This window comes from Macrotis lagotis, chromosome X, assembly GCF_037893015.1.
Source record: "Macrotis lagotis isolate mMagLag1 chromosome X, bilby.v1.9.chrom.fasta, whole genome shotgun sequence".
Lineage (NCBI taxonomy): Eukaryota > Metazoa > Chordata > Mammalia > Peramelemorphia > Peramelidae > Macrotis > Macrotis lagotis.
The window spans coordinates 288,430,793-288,455,202 of record NC_133666.1 but is presented as its reverse complement, the minus strand read 5'-3'; the positions used below and the strand labels follow the sequence as shown (position 1 = coordinate 288,455,202).

Sequence of the window (24,410 nt, the reverse complement as noted above, 5' to 3'; positions counted from 1 at the left end):
TTCTAAAGTCTCTTGCCCCTTTATTGTATCTTTCTGTTATATCCCAGCCTTAGATTATTTCCATAATTCATTGCCTTCATTCCTGATATCATGCTTCTGAATGGAGTTAGAGAAAATTATGAATTCCATACTCACTGGGTTCTCTTCATGAGGGGTCCTCACCATGACAAGACAATGATTTTATAACTCCCTAATTGATTCATTATCTCAAATGCTCCAACAGAAGCCCTGTGATAAGGGTTCATGAAAAAATTAGATGTTCTTTGCTTAATGAATAAATATACCACCACCAAAATGACTGTGGTATGAGGGAAGACCAAAAAGAAAATCTTAATGATTTGTGATATTCGGCATTGACCACTTGAGGACCTTTTTGCAAACCTTAGTTCAGACAGAGTTGTCACATCAATGGGCCACTAGAATATGTGCTGATTGATTGTTGTGTCTCTTGGGGTTCTTATTTTCCACCTTTGGTCATAGCTACAGACTTTAAGACTAAATTGAAGCAAGGAAAATACATGCCATACCTTTATGGAATAAGAACTCCTAGAAGATAACAAAGATTAATTTGTCACATGATATCTTTGACAAAAATTTTCTTCCAACACATCACATCCAACTCCTGAGAATAGGACTTTATCTGAAAATATCAACAGTGTGGTTGCTTCTAAGGAAGTTCACAAATATTAGGAACCATGGGTATATTGTATCTTGCTGCAGATTTGTCTCCACTTGGCAAGAAAGAAGTTTGTCTTTCTAACCTGAGGGCTTAGGTGAAATGTTACTCAAAAAGTTAAATAATAACATGAATAGAACACAGTCATTTAGCTTGAGATGGTGGCTACTTTTGATGGGGTGTAGGGAGGAAAGGGGAAAGAGGATTTTCTAAATTCTAACAGCCTATGATATTTTACAGTGAAGGCTGCTTGTTTTCAAAAAGGTGTCAATAGATGTCAATCATCAAAAGGGTTTAGAACATAAGTTCTGGTGTCAATTTTCAGTTCTCTGTCCCCTTTTAAAAAAGTCCCATAATTCAAAGGTACTAAACTATTGACTGACAAGGAAAACTAGCTTCAACAAAAATGAAACCATTTAAACATTTATTCTATATAAACTATGTGGATAGGTACTAAGGAAGATCCCAAAATAAGACATAGCCCTCAATCCTCAGGGGAATGGGGGTGGAGAGCAGTGTAGGTGTGTATAGCTCCAATAAAATTGTAGTAAGTTGATTAAATTCATAAGAGAGAGATAAACAAAATGTGATAAAGTATAGAGGAAAGAGCACTTCTAGTTGAGAATATCAGGGAAGGTTTAATGGAGATAGTGGCATTTAAACTTGGCTTTGAGAGAGGTTAGAATTTGAATGGGCAAATACTGGAAGGAAAGGACTGGTTAATAGCAAATTAGCTTACATAAGTCCAATAAAACCAGATGGCCATTAAAAATATGGTAATGGTTATTATACAGAGAAAATTCACATCTAGAATTTGTTGAACTAAGACAGTACTGCACCCCCTGTGCTTTAGTTGGTGACATTTAATGTCATCCATAGAAAAATTAATTTTTTAAATTACAAATCATGCTAAGTGAGTGTATAACTAGTGACTTTGGATATATTTCATAAGAACCTGTTTACAGGGAATGTTTGTATCATGGTAGAAATGTTCTTTATCAACTGAATAATGTGATGAAAACATCAATGTTTCATAAAGACTCATGGCTAGAAAGTAGCCCAAGGATTTGTTTACAGAAACGTGACAGAAAATTCCAGATCATAATCTAGTAATGTATTAGAAAAGCCCCAGTGTTAAATTTTAAAATACCACTTTCAACTTTTTTGCCCTTATGCATCCAGACTCAGTTAGAAGGGTCTTCAGAGGAATAATATGATAAACTGTTAGGTGACTTGTTCTCTGGAATAAGGGAGAATGAATGTTGATAAACTGATTATGATCAATGTGAGGACACAGTCCTTCATTTTCATTTTTATAAGAAATGTTCTCTACTATATTATATAAAATATAAAAACAATATTATTCTTCTATACAAAAACCCCTCAAATGAACCTAATTTTTTGTGGGGGGTTAGAAGATAACTTAGGAAGCCTCTGATTCCAACTTTACATAGGTAAATTCGAATAATATTGCATAAAAGATCCCTGAGATTGTGTTTGAAGTCTAAAAGGCAATCATGTAGCCATTATGATGAAACTATTTCAGCAATCTGTTTAAGGATTTTTCTGGAAATCTTCATATATAGAAGACTTTTTGTCTAAGGTTGTCATTGACTTGGACCCATATTTCTTTTGGACATACCATCCAATGTGTCAGGTGGCTTGGAGGTACTCTTTCTATGTATACTTTCTATCATAAAGGAAAAGATGAGCCAGACTATAGGATTATGGAAGTATGAAGACATAGCCAAGAAACTACAGGGTTCTTGGGAAATAAAGAATCTGATTTATCTGTATTTGAATTATAACTATAATGTTTAAAGATTAATACTAAATAGAGAGAAACCATATTAAGGGTAATAGTTCCAGAGATTTTTAAGTCACTACTTATTACATATAATATCCCCAGGTAGAGGGGCAGATTATATGTGGTTCTTCAAAAAGACAACATCATAATCATAATAATAATCATCATCATCATAACAATAACAACAACAACAACAACAACAATAATAATAATAATAATGAAATTATAGGATGGAGGGAAGAAAGAGGAAGGAGGATTTCCAAATTCTAGCAGCCTATGATATTTTACAGTAAAGGTTACTTGCTCTCAAACAATACTAGTTATTAGTAGTATAGTTAAATATTATACATAATATTTACAAACACATCTACACATACATGTTTATATGACTATATATATATATACATATATATATATATATATATATATATATATATATATATATCCTGAATTTGTAGAAGATTCTCTTTAAGTGAGAGAGACAGACAGACAGACAGAGAGAGAGAGAATGGGAGAGAGAAAGGAGAGACATTAGCACATTAAAAATAGTACCTTATTTTTTTCTTCACAAAAACTCTGGGAGGTAGGATGTTTTGTCATACCCATTTTATAGATGAAGAAACTGTATAGAGGAAATAGAGGTAAAATGACTTGCTCAAAATCACACAACTACTAAATGTCTGAGACTAGATTTGAACTCAGACTTTTTTCCTCCAGGTCTAATAATACTCCCATCTACTACACTATCTACTTGCATGAAGTTCCAGAATCTTTCAAGTTTTTAATGAATAAAATATTTCTCATATTCACTCAAATGTTGTGGATGGGAAGAGGAAGGAATCCTGGTATCAGCTTCTATAATTTTCTAGTAGAAGAAAATAGGAACCAAATGGTGTCAGACCTTACAGAATACCCCAGCTGAACAGATATAAATATGCACTAATTATAGAATAACATGCCTTCACAGTGTCTGAGTACTAGCCCTGACATTACTTAAGTCTTTTCCAGAGCATTAGTTGTATCCCCAATCCATGCTGCTAATGATGAGGACCCTACAAGGCTTTTCTCCTTTCCAGCGGGTATTTGGTCAAGTAGTAATATACCAGAAATGAAGAAAGTCCTTTAAATCTGAATTTATTGGCTCAAGCATGCTCATCTTCAGTCACTAAATTGATCCCCTGCCTAAAATGAAAATATCTGTACTATCAGGGGCAGCTAGGTGGCTCAGTGGATAGATCACCGGCCCTGAGGTCAGGAGTACCTGAGTTCGATTCTGACCTCAGACACTTAATAATTACCTAGCTGTGTGGTCTTGGGCAAGCCACTTAACCCTGTTGCCTTGCAAAAACTAAAAAAAACAACAAAATAAAATATATGTACTGCCTATATGCACTTGTTCTTAGCATGATCAGAAAAAACCTGTGATTTATGCCTACTTGAAGAGATCGCCCTTCCACACCTTCAGGATTACAACCTGAGCCAAATGAAATCTGCCTCAACAGTGGTATAGGTCCCAAACCAGAATATTCTCTCCAGGAGTTGAGAAATCTTCACATCAAGGCCAGAGGCATGGGGATAAAGGGTGGATAGGGTAAAGCTGACAGCATGGATTACTAGAACATAACGACATTCTCCTTTATGTGCCATTTAAACATTTGCAGACTCTTCCTATGAGGTAGATAGAACAAATATTATTATTCCATTTTTATAAATGAGAAAAGAGAAACTTGCAAAGTTCAAGAGTTTTGCTCATGTTTAATATTCAGCATGGGAATAGAGATGTCTCCAGTCTCCAGGGCTCTTTACCTTACATCTTACTGAATCTGTTAACAATCAGTGCAGTCCTTATCATTTTGCAATTATGAAGTGGTGCAACTAGGCAAATTTTGGGCAATGAGGACAACTGGAACATGTGGACCTTAGCCCACAAGTCTGCATCCTTATTCTGAGTATAGATTAACTCTATGGGTTTCTTATACTACTAGGTGGGGGGCCAAGGCAGCAGGCTTGGGAAACTCAAATCAAAAAATGGTGACAATTAACAGACAAGAAAACAACAGAAATGGTGATCCAGATAAGTAGGAAGGGTTTGACGAATACCACAGTTCCATGGAGGTTACATGTCTGCCAAAAGATCATTTAATTTATACGGGTGGAAGTCAGTCCCAAACATGGCAGAGGTCTGGGCCATACAATAAAATAGGGAAGAACAGATCCAACAAAGTAAGGCAAGGTCAACAAAGACAGAGTGTGACTAGGGTCCTCAGGAGTGCTATTAGTGAGGAAGATTGTGACCTCAGTCTTGTGTGGAATCTGTATTTTTTGCTGTTTATATTTCCTAATATATACATAGGGATGAAGGGGTTGGAAGAGAAGAAGTGGAAGATCCACAGACATTAGTTTCTGTTTAGGTGAGTCAAGTATCAACAAGGGGAATAGAATTTGCTCTTCTGGAAGATTATTACAGATTATATACATATATATATATATATATATATATATATATATATATATATATATATATATATATATATATATTTGGTCATCTTTTTGGTTTGTTGCCTAGCCTTTGACTAACAACATAAATCCTTTTTCTTTTTGTTTTTTTTGGTTTGTTTTTAAGTTTAGAACATAAAAGCTATATTAAATCAGAAGCTGGTAAACATTTTGATACATATAGATACATTTTGTGTGTAATTAAAAATACTTCAGATAATGAGTATAGACTAAGGGGAAATTATATAATGAAGACCATGCAATGTAAAGTGAAAGAATTTTGGATAATAAGTAGCAACATGTCATAGAAAAGAGTATTTCATTGGGGGTCAGGGGGCCTGGATTTTAATCCTCTCTCTGCTACTAGGTAACATGTCAATGAACTAACTTCTCACCTTTCTGGGTATCAGTTTTCAATTGCAAAAGAAAGTTCAGACTAGACTGTTTCTAAGGACCTTTCTAGCTATAAAATGTTTTCCCTAGTTAGATTTCATGTTATTAAACCAGCAAACTTATATTAAATAAAAACAAATGTTTCACAATTTTTTTTGCAAGTCAAATGGGGTTATGTGGTTTGCTCAAGGCCAAACAGCTAGGTGTCTGAGGCTGGATTTGAACTCAGGTACTCCTGACTCCATCCCCCCCACTGCGCCACCTAGCCGCCCCCCAATTAAAAAAAAAGAAAATTCATTTCTTGAATAAATAGTTTCCTAGTTAAGGTTTACAAATATTATTTCCAGTGATAGCATATAAAGATATTGGAACAAAAATATGTAATTATTTTCAGTACATTTTAATTTATGACATAGTCTCCTTTGCTAAAACAAGAATTTTGTATGACAGATATTGAAACAAAGAGATTAAGGAGGCTTTCTAATGAAAATGAACACAAGGAAATATATAATATCTAATGCATTTATAATGCATAGATATAAGAAGTGGTGATTGTCAGTGAAATATGTTGAACAGAATAAAATAAAGGTTCTATAGGATTGACTCTTGACCACTGAACAAATATTTTGGGAAATAGGCACAATATTTATATTAAGTCGTTAATGTATCCTTTATTAGCTAAAATGAGAAATAACCAGGAACTGAAAATACAACTTGGAAACTTTGATTTATAGCTTAAAAAGGGATAGGGGCAGCTAGGTTGCACAATGGATAGAGCACTGGCCCTGGAGTCAGGAATCCCTGAGTTCAGATCCGGCCTCAGACACTTGATAATTACCTAGCTGCTTGGCCTTGGCAAGTCACTTAACCGCCTTGAAAAAACTTTTAAAAAAGGATAAAAAATGTTGGCACCTAATAACAAATCATTAACCTCAGTGAATCTGAAGTTCCCTTCCATGTCTGAATCTTGTTATATAACTGTACTGGTTTTGTTTGCTAAAATTACCATTTTTAGCCAATAATCTAGAATTTTAAACAATTTTAAAATAACTCTGCTCTACGAAATCACATTCCGAAAATGATTGGAAAATGTTTCATATCATGTAGACTATAATTCCAAGGTCACATTAATACTAAAAAAATTGAAATGAAACTACTGATTTTAAATAATTTCATCATATGCTAGTTTTTATGTTGAGGTTTTCATAGGAACTCTTTGCTAGGAGCACATATTATTAATCTTTTAGCCTATTAATGGGGAAGGAGGGATTAAAAAAATCCTTGAAGCTGCAATTATCTTAGAAAAACAATAATAACATTAGTAAAATTCATTAGGCTAATGTATATTTGATTAACCTAAAGAGAATTTGAATGTAGAGCCATGAAGAAAGGGCATAATATGGGAAGAGGAGAGAACATATCTATGCCAAGTCAGCAGGGCTTATTACTTGTGAACCTTTTTTTTAAGATTGTGCTGTTGGATATTTTTGTTGGATTTTTCAATAACATGATAGAATAAAACTACTTTTTTGTATATGCCAAAATAAAAAATACTCTTAAAAATATGATCAAAATGGTTCATATTTTTTTACTGTCAGATTACAATGTAAAGATCAGTTCATCAATGTGCTATAAAACTGACACAATTCATAGCTTCTAACTTTATTCAATATAATCTAAGGTGAGTTTTGAAGCTTTTCATATGATAAAAAAATAGGAAACATGTTTATAAATTATACTAATTTTTATTTCTTTTGCATTTATTAGTCATTAAAAACTTCAAATTAAGTTGTTGCTAACTTGAAATACTTGAATAATTATACTGATATATTCTTCCAAGTATTTCTATGCAAATAAAAAGGTACTTTATAGAAAGTATAATTATAAATATTACTTTTTGATCTAAATTTTTGAATTTTAATTACTTCATATTAATTTTGCTTTTATGTAAGGTATTAGGTGAATTGCTATTCTTTGGTATTTACCTTGACAGATTTTCTCCTGTCTAATAATTATTACAATCCATTTTGAATGACTTCTCTACATCATATCCATACCTACAAGTAGCATAATACAATTAATCCCTTTAAATGGTGTTATGATCATTCTAGTTTCTTTTTATATTTTTCATTTCCAAGTCAGAGTATTATTTACTCATGAAAATTACTGAAAGAATTTATGAATGTTATATGCATGATTCAGGTGATTAAAATATAAATTGCATATATAATACAAAAATCTACTATATTACATATCTATAATATTTTACATATAACATATTATATGACATGTATATTATATGCTATACAAATCATTAAACATTTAAATATGTTTCCCATTTACATCTCTTGTAGAACTTCACTGGAGAGTGGACCCTCCCAGAAGAAATGGCTGATTCTGTCTTACCTCCCAATAATAACATACTGGGCCATGTAATTCGCATGGTTAATGAAAAAGTTCACCCTCCTAATCCAATAAGTGTTGAACGTCAAATTCCTTCCTTTTCAACTAAAGGGTGCATGCTGGGAAAAACATGTAGTGGAAAAACCAGCTGTCTGAAGATTTTAGAAGAAGGTAGTATGTTTTCTTAATATCTATTGTATACTATGTCACACTGTTTCCAATTCCCTAATATAAAAATTTTTTCAGCCTTTCTTCAATCAAAGGTACTTGCTTTCTCAATCTTTTGCTGCTATAAGAAGTGATACTGAAAATATCTTAGTTTGTTTGGTGCCTTCCTATATATTTTTCGCTCACAATTGTGGGATTAATGGGAGTAATTTTTCTAGTACAATTCAAACTTGTTTTCCAGAGTAATTGATCCTCTAGTTGACAGTCTACCAACACTGTCTTCCAACAACTCCAACAAAATTGATTAGTTCCATCTTATATCATCTTTTAAAACTTGAGTAATGTGAAATAAAACCTCAGAGATGTTTTAATTTGCTTTTAAAAATTTGGAGAAATTTTTTTCAAAAAGATGTTGATGATTTGCAATTTCTCTCTTGAAAATTTTTCATAATATTACACTTTGAATTTGTCACTTCCTATATATTTTGGAATTTGAGAATTCTGTGTGATTTGATACTAACACAAAGCAAAGATATTTGATGTGATTTATTTGTTTAAAATTTATCTTTTCATTTTTGCAGCATTGATTTCATTTTTTGTTTGTATAAAAGTTTTCTTTGATTTTACATAATTGAAATTTTATCTTATCTTTTGATTTCCTCTAATCTCTTCATTTTCAGTTTTCTCATAACCACAAGTGTGCAAAACAATTCTTTTCAATCTTTATTTTTTAAAAGGATGCTCACAGTTATGTTTTATATTTAGGTTATCAAGCATATTTATGTCTTTTTGTATTTAAATTATCATGGGGCATAAGGTGAATGATCTTGATTCACAGCTAAAATTTACCAGTTTTTCATTTTTCTAGTACTTCTTGGTGAATTAGGTATTCCTTCCAATAGTTTCTGTTCATAGTAAGCCATAACTTTATGTACTGAAATTTGCAATAATACTATTCACAACAGAATAGATTTTTGCTGTAATTCTAGTATGTCTCATATGTAATAAAAAGAGATTTAATTACTTATGTACAGAATAATCTCCTTTAAAAAAGCAATTTTATTTAGATACTTGGGCTTAGACTCCAAAGATCCAAAAGACAGTTTTGTTAAAACCCAAATGAAAAACTACTTATCTTGTATATAATTTGCACTTAATAAACATTTTTACTTGATTTACAAACTAACTCAAATTATTCCACTGTATCTTAGCTTTCAATATTGAAATACTTTCTATTGACACACTTGTTCAAGACGCTATTAAGGCTTTCCTTATAAATGAAACAGCAACTGAAAAACTGGTGGAGATGCCAGAAAAAGAAGACACTGAAAAAGAAAGTCAGGCAAGTACATTCCTAACTTTGTTTTTCATATCTAGAATTAAATAATTTTAGTGTTGGGAAAATAAATTTCAGGTCATTTAGCTATCCCTATATTTTTATAACTATTGAAAAAAAAACAGGTGCAAAAAGTTGAATTACTTGCTCAAGGTTTTACTCCTGATAAATTGAAGCACTAGAACGATTTCTAAAGCCCATACTCTTTCCAGGATTCCATGTTGTTTCAAATTAAGTATATTATCTAGGAACCTTTATAGTCTATTCAAGCCAGACTCTGGAGGTCCTCCTACATGGAAAAATATGGAGTATAGACGTTGGTAAGAGATAGCAAGACCGAGCTCATTCTGTTTTAGTGGAACATCACAAAAAAATTGACCAGGACATGATCAATTATTTTGCCAACAGATTTTTGCCAACTATTTTCTTAAGCCTAAAGAATTAGAGATCTGCCTCTGTCCTGTTAGTTCCTACTTTGATGAAATTATGGATACTTTGAAGTATTGAAAGAAGTAGAGAAATAGAAAAGAAATCAAACTCATGTCTTCTGTGTAAATGGTTATTCTGCTATTGAAAGAGAGGGAGAGAGAGTCGGGGAAGAGAGAGAGAGAGAGAGAGAGAGAGAGAGAGAGAGAGAGAGAGAGAGAGAGAGAGGTTTTAGTTTCTAGTTCCTTGATCATACTAACATAACTTTACTGATATATAAAATCTTCACAATTACCTTGTCCATCTTTTCCATTTCTCTGATGACTGGCAATAAGTGAAAATCTTTGTACTACTTGATCAAGGAATATTTGTGATGAGCAAAACTTTAAAAAATATTGTCTATTTCTCAAACCTAGGCTCCCTATGTATATTGCCTGTAATAAATTTTAATAAAAATTCCTGAATATCCTTTAATGTCACTCATTTTAGGAATATGATATGTACATTCTGTCACTCAAGCTTCAAATTATGGAAAATTAAAATTATTAATCTTATTAAAATTCCATTAATTTTGTTTTTAAAAGGAAGCACAGAAGACAGCTTCAGTAATAAGAATTCATGCCCCAAAAGAAGCTCAGGAAGAAGGTAAAACTTTATTGAATCCATAGAATGGGGAATAAATGAATGAACATGGTGTAAGCTAAGCACTGTGCTAAACACTGAAGATATAAATATAGAAAAGAGAGAGAATCCTTTAAGTGCCTATATGCACATTGGCAGGCAAATAGAAAAATGACCTAAGTAGATGACTGGCAGATGAAATCCAATATGAAGGTAAAGCATGGTCTGAAACCTGGGGCCAGCTGATTGAAACCTAAGAAGAGAGCTCCAAAGATGAATAAATTAACTTCCCTATGCATTCAGCACATAAATTCTGTATGTCCAAAGTAGAGTGCTAGTCAGTCAGGGAGAAAAATAGGTAATGTCTATATTGAGAACAATGGTAAATTGGGAGAAGAATTGACTGTGCAGAGGTAAATGCTCATGAAGAAATGAAAAGCTGGTTTGGCCTTCTTATTCCACTGAGAAATAAAACATAGAAAGACCATTGTGATTTTTTCTCAGTCATTTTTCTTTAAATTGTTATATATAATTTATTGAAAAGAAATTGGGATTTTGGCATCCAAAATTCTAAAGTTGGAGAGGGAGATTTTCTGATTTGATCTTCTGTTATCACTCTGAAACCAATATAGTCCTAGGGCCACTGGTTACTATTTCCTTACTCATTTTTATGGCCAGGAAATATAATCCTATTGGTTAAAGCTATCTTAATAATGGATATAACTTAAATAATGGATATAACTTTACAAAAGGAAAATTCAGTTCTGATTCCAAACAAAATAAATTTAGCTAGCATAAAATTTAATATTTGCATTGGTTGGGATCTGTTTCTTAGTCACTCAATCCCTTTGGAGAGTATCTTCAAGAAACTCAGTGTTAAAATAAAAAGTGATTTTGGTATATTAAACAGATTTTAATTTTCTACCATGATGTTCAGATTTCAATCATCATATAATCAGCATCATCAGAACAGAAAAGCATTTAATATAAGACAATCAAGTGCTAAGCTCTTGGATATAACCAGTAAAAAAACAAGACAGTCCCTGGTCTCAAGAAACACATATTAAAAAGAGATGACACTCACGTGTATATATGTGTGTATGTATACATGTTTGTGTATATGCATATATATACATATAACATATATATGTATATATATATATATATGTTTATTATATGTTTATATGATTTGGTGGGTACAACCTCAGGTCAGATGGCAAAAGCCAGTTGTCCAGAAGACATAACAACAGATTAGATAATAAAGACTAGTTCCTACCATGTTATAAAAAGGATTGTAGTTGACTCATTCACTATTCAGTATCATTCTCACCATAGAATTAAATAATAAGTTTAGTTTTGGTCCAATTTCCAAGATGGCTTAGTCTTTGCATCATTCCCTTGGGCCATCTTGTGTTCTTTTTTTTCTATTGGTACTTAAAATCTAGCACTAATATTAAAAATTTAATAATTCTTTCATTTATTTGAATAAAATCATATTTAACTCAAATCCTACAGACCTCTTTTCTAAAAATCAATCATAAGGAAAAACTGCATGACTACATCTTAATAAATTCCAAAATAATTTCAATTTGTACACATGCTCATTGTAGAATGAGTGAATCCTTTATGTTTCCCCCTTTTACATACTTGTGCCTAAATTCAAAAAATTCAAAAACTTAGAATAAATAGAAGGTAAGCATTAAATAAAAACAACAATAACTAAAGTCAGAGAAATAATAGAGAGGCTACCAGTCACTATAATGAGTGATTTTACTATTACAGTTTATGGGAAGTTAAAACAATAAATATTCTAGATATTTAGAATGGTTTTTCCCATGCAATGACAAATTATTTATTTGGCTGTAATGAATGTTATTGAAAAAACTGTTCTGACACTTCTCCTGTCCCTAGGTGATGAACTTGCTAAATCTCAATCATCCCAGGATATAAAAATAACAGTAAGTAATTCAATCTGATTTTGACCTTGAATGTCCCAAATAAATCATCAGAAAGCATTCAGTTCTCATTATGTTTCACTTTAAATAGAATGAATCAAAAATATATTTTTTTCTAATGAGAAAGTATATTGGCAGCTTTGCTAGTCATTAAAGATGCTTTATCAAACCTCCCATTACCCATGTATTATGCAAGTAACAAAATAAATATTATTAATATTATTTTTAATTCAGTAAAATTATTATTAAATCTTACGAAAATAGGTATGCCAGACATTTGGTATACATTTTGACTGGTAAAAATTATTCTTTCTCACTTTTTCTCTTTCATATTTCAACTATGATCATGTTTGACTCCCTTATCCTTTTTTGCTTTACAACTGCCAGAATTTATTCTTAAATAGTTCTAACTAGAGAACATTGTATTTATATCATAATAATTTTCTATAATTCTTTTCTTTTTAATCATTTTACTAAATCTGCCTAAGAGTTATAGATCTGGCAGATATACATATACCTATATTAATGAAGTTCATGCATATTTTTTTCTTTTCATAAAGTACTTTTCTTCTCCACCATAGGAGTCTCTTTTTGTATCCCATAATTTATTTTTTGTTAACTTTAAGTAATATGAATTTTCAGTGTTCCATATTTCAAAACTTCAAGGGAATTTTGAGAGATAATATGGTAGAGAAACAGACAACTGGTTTCAAAGCTGGTCTCTGACATAAATTGATTTTGTGATATTAGGCAAATCATTTAATGCCTTGGGGATCTCTCTAAAACTAATAGTTCAGAGAAAGTGTCAACCTACATTGAAAGAGGGAGTTTCCTTTGTTTCCCTAAGCCAATGAAAACCCAGATTCAACCCTTTCCCAAACCTATCCCTAAAACTTCTTGTCTTTATTTGTTCAAATCCTCTGTTCTTCAAGTAGATTTTCATAGTAAAATATCTTTCCAAAGTCAAAGACTGCTAACTATAGACATCTCACAAATATATGTTCTTGGAAATACAACTGCAGCAGCTACTATTAATTATTAGTATTGATGATTATTATTGAATGGCAATTGTGATTATTATTATAGGATTTATAGTATTTAAAGGTTTAAAAAGTATATTACAAATATTATCTCATCATATTCACAGAACAATGCTGGCAGGTAGGAGCTTATTTAGAATTGAGCATCTTAATGATTTGGTGTGAATATATCATACCTGGCAGAAAAAATATCTCAAAATTTAATCATTATATATAGAAAACTACCTGGCTTTGAAGGCATTTGACCTCTCAGTTATTCATTACCTCATAAACATATAACACACTTTTACCCTCTTTTGAATTGCATCTTATTTTTTCGATTAAAAGCTAAGCCTCTTTATATCCCATAATTTACTTATTTTGCTAATTTTAAGTAATATGAATAAATTAATAAAAGGTTTTATTATAAACCTTTGAAATGACAGTCTTTTATATAATGATTACTGTTGTCACTGATTCATCTATCTACTTTTAAGTAAAAAGTTAATTATACAAGTTTAGGGAGTTATTTTGTGAAAATATTGATTTTTAAAAATATTTTGTCTTATTGGTGTGACTGACAGGCACATATTTGTCAATTCTTGTAGCATATTTTGAATGATTGATTCAATGTAGCATTGTAAGATCAAAGATTTTATTAATATTAGAAGTTTCTTGAGAGAAGAAATGCTATATTTCATGTCTTTGAATCCCTTGTATTCTTGCAAATAGTAGGTATCTACTCAATGTTTATTGAATAGATGAGTGTCTCACAAGTGAATGTGGAGTACTAAAATTCTTATTTTTAACTTGTTCCTTCCAGTGTTACCTAATTCCTCTAAACCATGTTGCCCTAGAATGATTAGAGCATTGTCATACTAATCAGTCTATCTTACTTGGAACTAATTAAAACATACAGTAGAAATCAGCACCTAATCAAAGAAAATTATAGTAGAAGAATTAGTGCAGAAAGTATATCAAATGAATATGTGATTCTGGGTCATTGGTTAAGCCCAGTTAGACGGGGAAGATAATAAACTCTCAGAACATTTTGCCCTAAAACCTTTTTTGCTTTGTCTAGGGAGACACAGTCCATTTCATTAGTTGGATAAAATCTTTATGATTCCCAATCCACTCTTTGAGCTGTGGAATTCCTATCATTTTTTTCATGATCTCTTTTATAGAGCCATCAAAAAAAATATTTTCTAAAAACTAAACCCAACCATGTTTTTTAAAATTTCCAAATTATATTCTCACAATTAACTAAATTGCTTTTAGAGTTTATATTACATGGATAGTAGCCTCTTAATTGAATATAATCATTTCAACCATTCCAGTAATATTGTACCAAAATTTTGACATGTTTATTTTTTTGGTTACATAAACTATAAATATTAATTTCTTGTTTCCATAGCTTAGTAACCGTGCTCAGCTTGGTGCAAAATGTGAAAAGTTGCTGAAGAAAGGAAGAAGTATCCCTGATGTACTGCTAATTCAAATCATGGTGGATGCCATTAAGTATGCATTATCTTCTTTTGTAATATAAGCTTATTTAACAATTCATTATTTATAAACTTATTTAATTATGCATTGTTCAAGTACCCTATACTAAAGTCCTATTCTTATGATTACCACAGTTCAGCATATGGGGACCAATGAACTCAAGTAGGTACTGCCGCACTGAATTTCAAGCATATATTTTATTTTAGCAATTTAGCAAAAAAAAATGAATTGCTCATAAGTAATGAGATATAAGTCTGGAAAGATAAGAAAAAGGTATTTTAGATGGTGATAAATTCAAAGCTAAAGGGCTTGAATTTGATCATAGAGAAGAAGCTACTGAAGATTTTTTTAGCAAAATAGTTATGTGATAGAAATGTTTTAGTAAAATTAATCTGCTTTGCTATAAAATTGAACTATATGTAATAAGATTTTTTCACTTTTATTTACACTATAATATTCTAATTTTACTTGATTTAATTAAAAAAACAACATTCAAACTTTTAGTATTATGGTCATGAATAGTTTTAATTTTTCCTAAATATTAGTAATTTCATGTTCCTTCAAACTTTAGCCAAGTGCCAGAAGAAAAAGGATGGATCTTGGATGGCTTTCCAATGACAATAAATCAAGCAAAACTTCTTGAAGAAGCCCTTACTATAGTCCATCCAAATCACCAAGAATCTGGGGGAAAGAGTTCCAAAAAATCAACATTGGTATATGATCCAACAACTCCCAAAGAGCCCCCTCCTCCTCCACCTGCACTTGATTTTGCTATGTTACTTGATATAACTGATACAATGGTGCTGAATCGTGTTATGAGTAAGTTGAATGGTTGTGAAAGAAATTTTATAGAGCTTTATAGCACTTATGCATTGGAAAGATGAATGCAGTATGACCATTAGAAAAGAATGACATGAAATAAATTTCAATTTAAAAAGAAAATCTTGAACTACCTAAATCTAACTCTTCTTATTCAGTGCAATAGCTTTAAACTCCACGCATTGAGAGACTCTAACATGAGAAACTGATAATGTCCCTTATGAAACCCTTGTTGGAAAAAATGTTCTCTTAACCTTATTTATGGAATAATAAGTATAGTTTACATTTTCAGGGCACTTTAGCCTTATAGAGTACTTCATATGAATTGTATCATATGATTCTTACCTTGTAGACCTTCCAATAAGAACTCTTCTCAGGATGCTGAACTCTTAATTTGTATAAATATTTCAACTGAGAATCTTTCATATCATGAAAGCACATTTCTGTGGTCTCACCTTTGCTAAAGTCATGAATTATCTCATTGATATAAGCAAGATTTCACCCCATTTCTCTTCTGGCTATGACATTTTGTATTAGCTCTGTGAAATGGTTTTCAAATAAATTAAGGTTCCTACTTAGCCTTCTTAAAAGGTGGAAACATTCACCTGGCAATGATTAGCTTCTGCAAACCATTCATCAATTTTCTCTTGCCCTTGATACATGGCCAATCCATCTTCCTTTTTAGCCATGTTTCTTTTTTGCTGCTTCTTTGTTCAATTCTCCATTATTCATCTTAACTCTCAGGCTATACACTTTTGCTAACCCACAAATTAAATTCCTGGAGACTCTAATATTCTGAGTTGTAACTTTTCAATATAATAAAAAAGAATATTGATCTTAAAAAGATAGTCTTTTGTTTTAGAAATGAGTAGTATCTAGGGGTGACTAGGTGGCACAGTGGATAGAGTACCGGCCCTGGAGTCAGGAGTACCTGAGTTCAAATCCAACCTCAGACACTTAATAATTACCTAGCTGTGTGGCCTTGGGCAAGCCACTTAACCCCATTGCCTTGCAAAAAAAAAAGAAAAGAAATGAGTAATATCCAAAGAAATCTCTCTTTTGAATGTGTATCAAGGCAGGGACATAAAAGAAGAAAATATGTAATACTATATGTCACATAGGCATGTAATAATGATTAAGTGGGTGTCTGCTAGTAAGAGTAATAATAAAATTCCTTGGAAGGTGGCCTCTACATGTAATAGTGAGGTCCATATTTAAGGACATGTCAGATACTAGGTATAAGTAGTAGGAAGATAATGATAATGGCAGATGTCTCATTTTGTTAATATCTTAACCCACAAGTAATTTCTGGATGTGGTAATATGCTTATGGGAGTTACAACATACACATTGACAAAAACAATCAAAGGATATCTGCAAAGTACTTTGAGAAGGCATTCTATTCTCCCTTCATGATAAAATGGCTCATATCTGCTCCAGGGACTTATCTTCCCTTTTGTAAGGGAATTTTATTCATTTCAGATTATAAATCTCTCTCTGTTTATTCTTTCTCCTTTAAATTAATTTTGAACCGGCTAGTGAATATGAACACAAAGTAATGAAAAAGGGATGTCATCCCTGGGGGAGATATCTCTGATACTCACATGTCCTATTCTAAAAGAGACTGAATGTATCTCTTCAATTTTCCCAAAAGACCAGTTTTATCAACCTTCATCCACAATACAAACATTTTTTTTTACCACAAGGGTTAGTGTCCTTTAATTTCTTTTCTATGGAAAAAAAAGGACAACTCAGTAATGGGGAGAGGAAACAGGAAGAAAAGTAGAGTTCATTGGATAATTAGCAGTCATTTCCAGGTACTTCTAACAATAAGAACAGAAAATGGCTTTTGTGCTGACCTTAGGAGAACTGAATATTTGGAGTAATAGTGTTCTCTCCTCAATTTGAGGGCAGTGAAAGCAGTGTTTTTCAGGGTATAGAGTTAGATTACCACGACTGATCTTCTCAGTACGGTAACCATCTCTGTACACCTCAGTCTCAGCATTGTAGCTACTTGCTATATTTCTTTAAAAGCAAGATGTGGGAAGGTAGATACCTGGAGGAAGGCTTCCCAACTTGCTTCCTTATCCTTTCTTTATCTTGCATCTTTTTTCTCAACATTTTCCATAAAATAATTCAAAAATCCCTTGAGTCTAAAACATCAGTGCAAGTAGATTCTGGGGGGAGCATCTCACTTAAGTGAGTTACATTGACTTAAAAAAATGAGGACTGAATTTGTCTACATTTGAACTGTAATGTACTAAGCATAATATTCTTTGTTTAGACTCACCCAAGAGTTTGAAATGATATAAAAGTTTTAATTATACAGTTGCTATTCTCAAAAGCTTCAGAACATTAGAAACCATCTGGTCCAAACTAGACCTTGAAAAGAAATCCCCTTATAATATATCAAATATATAGTTTTCCAGTCTTCATTACTAGAATTCTAGTGGGGGAATCCCACTATTTCTGAAAGTATCTCATTATAATTTTAGCTAGAAAATTCTTAAGTCAAACCTAAATTAGCCTCGTGGTGGCTTCCACTCATTACTGCCAGTCCTATTGTCAGGAGCCAAAAGAACAAATCTATTCCCCAGTTCCATGTAACAGTGTTTTCAATAGTTGAAGACCACTATCATGATTCTTGTAATGCTTTTCTTCCATTGACATTTAATTTGGAGCAGAAAAGAATACCCAAAATGTGTCTCCCGTAATGGAAATTAACTGGTACTTTCATGGCTAGATATTTGGAGTTTTGGTATTATTCTTTGTCATCTTGCAGTGATGCTTTTTCCAAGAGACAATTTCATTTCTTCACATTCCAAAGAAGTCTAATGCAATAGAATGCAGGTTAGAAAGAGTTTTGACAAATCTTTTGGTTCATTGACCACCTTCTTTCTAAACAGGATTTCCAAGTAGATGAAAATCCATTCTTAAAGACCTATAGAAAGCAGCTTTTTTCCATCTTCTTCATGATTCATTTAAATGTTAATAACTCTAATTTGTAAAGCATATCCTTTCATTATAACTATCCTAGAATGAATCATGCTGTGGTTTGAACCCTTTCCTCTTGTCAGTTCCCAAATAAAGATAGAAATAGAAAATAGTTGACTGCTGACAGACCATTTACATTTTTCATAGAGTTCAACTGGCTAAATGTGGCATTTTCCTCATTGAAATATAAGTCCTTGAGAGCAAAGACTGCTTTACTTTTTTCTTGGTTTCCCCAGTCCTTCTTTGGATCCCCCAGCCCACTGCTTTGTCCATAGGAAATGGTAAAGAAATGCATTCAGTGAAAGAGTTCTTTATCTACTTATACATTATTATTTTCTCATCATTCAACCTTTTCTTCAACATGCTAAATATTTTTAATTCCTTTAACCACTCTTCAAGTTTTTCTAACTTTTTATATTTCCCCTCTGAAATCCTTTTTCCTCACAATTTTCCCTTATGGAAAATGGTGTGTCCATTAGTTCAAAAGGATTATATTCAACCTTTCATGCTCTATTTTTACTCCCATTTTCCTCCAATTTTAATCCCATTTTTATCTAGAGTTGATTTTTTTGACCAATAATAATTCTTTTATTCACTAGAATCCCTATATCATTTTCAGCTTTTCTTTTCTTTTCTGAATATACATTTTGTTTTTATTTTTCCCTTTTTAATGAATTATACTACACTGTATTTTAACTTAATCTTATTTGGTTTTCAACACCTTTCACCTTTAACCAAGAAAATTTCATATTGTTATTCTTTTGTCCAATGTAATATGCAAATTAAATTGAAAAGCTCTCTTCCACTTTCTTCAATATTGATAAAAAGTTAGCCATGTGTGGGTAAAGATTGGCAAGTATTTGACTAGCATTTTAGACAATCATTCATTTTGGCAGGTAGTAGAAATGGTAGACTTTTATAGTTTTTAACATTTTATAATTAAACACTTTTAATATAGGAGAAAGGAAAAGTCCTGCTGAATCATCTTTTGGATTGAACGCTAAAAGTCCAAATTTATATGACGAAGATCAAGCAAAGGCTGAGCTCTTGAGGGATCAGATTCAACACAGGTTAGTTTAACACTAATTTTCTTTTTTAATTGATCCAGTACTTAGATAAATGCAATTACAACTACTTTGTAATTACCAAAACTTTTGAGAAATGTATTAATTTAAGTATTTACTTTTTTAAAAAATTCTATAACAAAAATGGGTTATGACCTAAGGAAATTCACTAACTCAAAGGACAAGTTTTCCCCTAGAAATGATTATTTCTCATTAAAAATACTTTCTAGATCCCTTACCTTTAAAACCATAACTTATGAACATGGTTATATTTTATTTAGGCAGTCAATGGAAACAATTATAGATCATAGTAAGGACATTTAATGAAATGGTTTAATTTTTTAAAAGTAGCAACAAGTTTGCATGGGGCACATACTTCCTACTCACACAGCATCACTGGAAAAAGTATAGATATGTGGAGAGATGGGCATATAAGAAACACATAGGGCCAAGACTCAAATATTCAGAAGAACACATTAGGAAACTTTTTTTTTCTTTTTAAAGAAAGATTTTATTTATTTTGAGTTTTGAAATTTTTCCCCTATTCTTGCTTCCATCACCCATCCCCACAGAAAGCAGTCTGTTAGTCTTTACATTGTTTCTATGGCATTATACATTGATCTAAGTTGAATGTGATGAGAGAGAAATTATATATTAGGAAACATTCTTGAAGAACCTGTGCCTCTAACACTAAAGGACACACAGTGCTTTTTGATGCTGCTTTGATGATGCTGGATGGTCAAGGAAAACTCTTCCTCCTCTGGTTCAGATATAGTCCCTCTCTATCTCTTTCCCTATGAAAGGGCTGTTCCTGCTAGGCTTTAGCAAGAGGGCCAACTCTTTTAGAAAAGGTAGACATCTTTGTCTTATAACATGACAATTATGAATACATGACTAAAAAAAGTTATAACCTCTATCAAATCACTCGCTTTCTCAATGGGGAAGGACCAGGGGGGAAGGGAGAGAATTTCAAGTTCAAAGTTTTAAAAACAAATGCTAAAACATTTTTATGTATTACTGAGGAAAAAAAGAAATATAACATAAAAGAGAGAGAGAGAGAGAGAGAGAGAGAGAGAGAGAGAGAGAGAGAGAGAGAGAGAGAGAGAGAGAGAGAAAGGAAAGAAAGGAAACAAGCAAATAGTAGACATCCCTTCCTGAGAGCCAGCAAAAAACCCTCCTTGCTTTTTCATTTGGACTCTTAGCTCCTGATTCCCTTAATTTCCCAGAAAAAGATCCTCAGCCCTGAGCCCCAAGCTCTTCAGAATACACACTCATGTCCTCCCAGTTAGTCCATGTTCTTGGACTTTTTCCCCCCCTTTGGATTCCTCTTCCTTTTCCAGAGTCTTGGGTGCCTCTGTCATAGACAGTTTAAAGAAATTATGCTATTTAATATTTAATTTTCAATCTACAAAGGATAAACCCCAAGCCAGTAATCAGTATTTGCCAATAATGACCAGTTTCAGAGTTCTCCATTTCTTCCATTCAAGTTAGATAAAAGATAAAGTCTGAGAGATGAGCTAAAATTAAGGTCTTTGCTATCTTTGCTTAAACATACTTTTGGTCTTCTTGTATTCAAGCATAGTCAACAAAGACCTGAAAGATATTTTGCGCCACAAACTTATAATAGTAACTTTTATTTATAACTGATATATCATTTGCTAAACTTTATGTATAAGGTTTGTGTCTCTAAATTTAAAAAAGTAAAAATTAAGTAATACAATAAGGCTAATTCATAGTTTAGTAAATAGAATTCACACTGAAGTGTAAGAACTTACATGAAAAGGAATTGAACCTTCATCAGACCAAACTTAGAAATTTCTTACATTTAGTGTCATTCTCATTACATGAAATTAAAAAGATCTTGCACTTTAAAATCAGTATTAGCAAAATAAGGAAAGAAAAAACACTGAGAAAGATTTTTCAGGAAGTTTCTGTGGTAAAGTATTCATTTCCCATATATATTTGAGTCTGATTTATAAAAATAAGACATAAATGTTGATAAATGATCAAAGAATATAGATAGTTTTGAGACAAAGAAATAAAACTATAGTCATTCAAAAAGTTTCTAAATCACCATTGATTAGAGAAATGTAAATTGAAACAATTCTGAGTTTCCATCTCCCACCTATCAGACTGGCTAACATGACAGTAAAGGAAAATGTTAGCAGGGATGTGGAAAAGCAAGGACATTAATGCACTCTTGGTGGACTTCCACCCATTCTGAAGAACAATTTGAAACTATGCCCAATGGGGATAAACTGTGAATATCCATTGACCCAGAAATACCACTAGGTTTATATCGCAAAGAGATAAAAGAAAAATGACCTATTGGTACAAAAGTATTTATAGGAAGTAAATAGCAAAGAATGAAAATTGGCAAAGAAATGAAAATTGAGAGGCTATCCACAGCCAATTCTTTTAGAGAGGCTGAACAAGTTATGATATATGATTATCATAGATTAACATTAGGCAATAAGAAATGATGGGAAGAATAGTTTTAGAAACACCCGGGAAGACTTACATGAAATGATGCTAAATGAAGTGAGCAGACTTAAAAATGTTTTAATTATGATCAACTGTGAAAGACTTAGTTGCTCTGATTAATACAATAATCCAATACAATTTCAAAGGAGTGACAATGAAAAATTCTATCCACCTTCATAAAGAGAACTGAGGAACTCTGAGTGCAGATTGAAGTATACTTTTTTCACTTATCTTTCTTGCTTTTAAAAAATATTTTTGTAATATGGTTAATATGGAGATATTTTGCATTACTGCACACATCTAATTAATATCATATTGCTTACCTTCTCAGTGGATGAGATAAGCTGAAGGAAGGTAGATAATTTAGAACTAAAAATGTTTTCTAAATGAATTAGTTTTTAAAATGAACTTTTTTGCACTTAATTAGCATAACAATGAAAATTATTTAAACACTATATTTTTATTTAATCAAAACTTTATTTTACTAAAAACAGGAATTGTAGATGTAATCAGTTTAATTTAACTCTCATTAGATAAACTCTTAAAGCTATAAGAAGAGTAAGTTAGTCCATATAAGAATCATTTGAACTACATTAAGACTGTTCATTCTCATGGGTGAAAAATAATTCCTAGAATTGTTTCAGACTCTCAATTTGAGGTAAACTGAGTCCATCTACACAATCACCCAGCCAGAGCATCTACTTATTGCCAAGTCTCTTATTTACAATAAAACATTGTAGCACCCTGCAATAGAGAGAACTGAACTTTTCTGAGAAGTCTGACAGTTATGAAATGGTCAAATGTCAGTTGAGATGGTGAAAAATTTTCATTGTATCTTTGCTATGTAAATATTTCCTAAAAGAAATAAATAACAATTATCTAACCTTGATAATTTAAATGTGTTATTCCTAACAGTGTTGATCTTGGGGAGAGAGAAAGAGAAGTATATATAGAGATAGATCTAGATGGAGAGAGAGAGAGAGAGAGAGAGAGAGAGAGAGAGAGAGAGAGAGAGAGAGAGATTTTATTAGCATTGTTTTCATCTCACCATTTTTTAAGGTGCAAAATGTAACTTAAAGATAACTGATAACACTGAACTTTCTATGTTGCAGAATTTTAGGCTTCTTGGATAATTGGCCAGAATTGGAGAAATGGTTTTCAGAAAAACAAGACATTCTAATCAAAGTCAATGCAGAAGTAGATAAAAGGGCTTTAGCCACAAAAGTACAAGAGTATTTTATTGCTGAATTGCGGGAAAAAGAAGCTAAAGGTAATTTTGTCACATGACTGGATTTTGCATTACACCCCAGATGTCTTACCAGGGCAAAGCACAGTGGGAACAATATCTTAGTTCTGGAAACTATGTGTCTCTTAATGCAGCATTAGCTCTTTTGACTGCCCTGACATCCACTTTTATCTTAACAGTTGTCCAAGAAAGAACTTTGTCCCAAAAAAAGTCACCTTGAAAAGGTGAAATCAATCTCTCCTTAAGTCTTATAAACCCATAAAGTGATCTCCTGCTCTTCCTGGCTTATTTGCCAAAATCCTTTTTGTTGCAGTCCCCAGTCAACAAGATACAGGAAGACCAGTTAGATGTCTATATTTTTCAGTAAGGATCCAGAGTCCTCTCCACAAATCTTAAGCCTGAATATCCAACTCTATGAAAAGTGAGACAGTCTAGCTGATTAGAGGGTTCCCCTTTTCTCCCTGATATTGATGTTTGTAATTATTTTATACTGAATGTGATACTGTATCATCTAATAAAAACGTTTTCTATCTGTTCTTTTTTAAGCTAAAAAGAAATTAGAAGAGGAGGAAGAAGCTGAGAGGAAAAGGAAAGAAGAAAACCCCTCACCTCCACCTCCAGCTCCATCTCCACCTCTAGTTATACCTGAAGAAGAGAAAGAACTGGAACCTCCTCCAAAGGAGACAAAAGGGAAAGGTGGAAAAGGGAAAGCTGCAGGTGACTGATGGAATGACTTTATAATCCTGATTTTTATGTCTCATAATAAGTTTGGAGATAAAAACTAAATTACAGTCATAGCCCATTAGCCAAGCCATGCTTCTCACAATGCAGCCATCTGGGTCACAGCTCCAAGGCCAAAGTTGCAAAACCCAGGCACTCTTATTCAGTTAGATAGGCATGAAGATACCACCTTGGTGATATAGGACTTTTATGTTAAATGAGGTAGCCAACTAGAAATAGCAGTACAGAGAGTACAACCAGAACAAGAAGTGATATTTTAT

General features: G+C 32.2%; 1 protein-coding gene across 1 annotated transcript in view; it reads left to right on the top strand.

The window, feature by feature from the left end:
• The window catches only part of SPEF2 (sperm flagellar 2), a 374,057-nt gene that overhangs the window by 103,701 nt on the left and 245,946 nt on the right, over positions 1 to 24,410 (top strand). Inside the window, 9 exon segments of the mRNA XM_074206967.1 lie at positions 7,727 to 7,946; positions 9,155 to 9,285; positions 10,290 to 10,350; positions 12,238 to 12,284; positions 14,715 to 14,818; positions 15,375 to 15,622; positions 19,574 to 19,685; positions 23,276 to 23,433; positions 23,956 to 24,126. Coding sequence (XP_074063068.1) covers positions 7,727 to 7,946; positions 9,155 to 9,285; positions 10,290 to 10,350; positions 12,238 to 12,284; positions 14,715 to 14,818; positions 15,375 to 15,622; positions 19,574 to 19,685; positions 23,276 to 23,433; positions 23,956 to 24,126 — 1,252 coding nt within the window.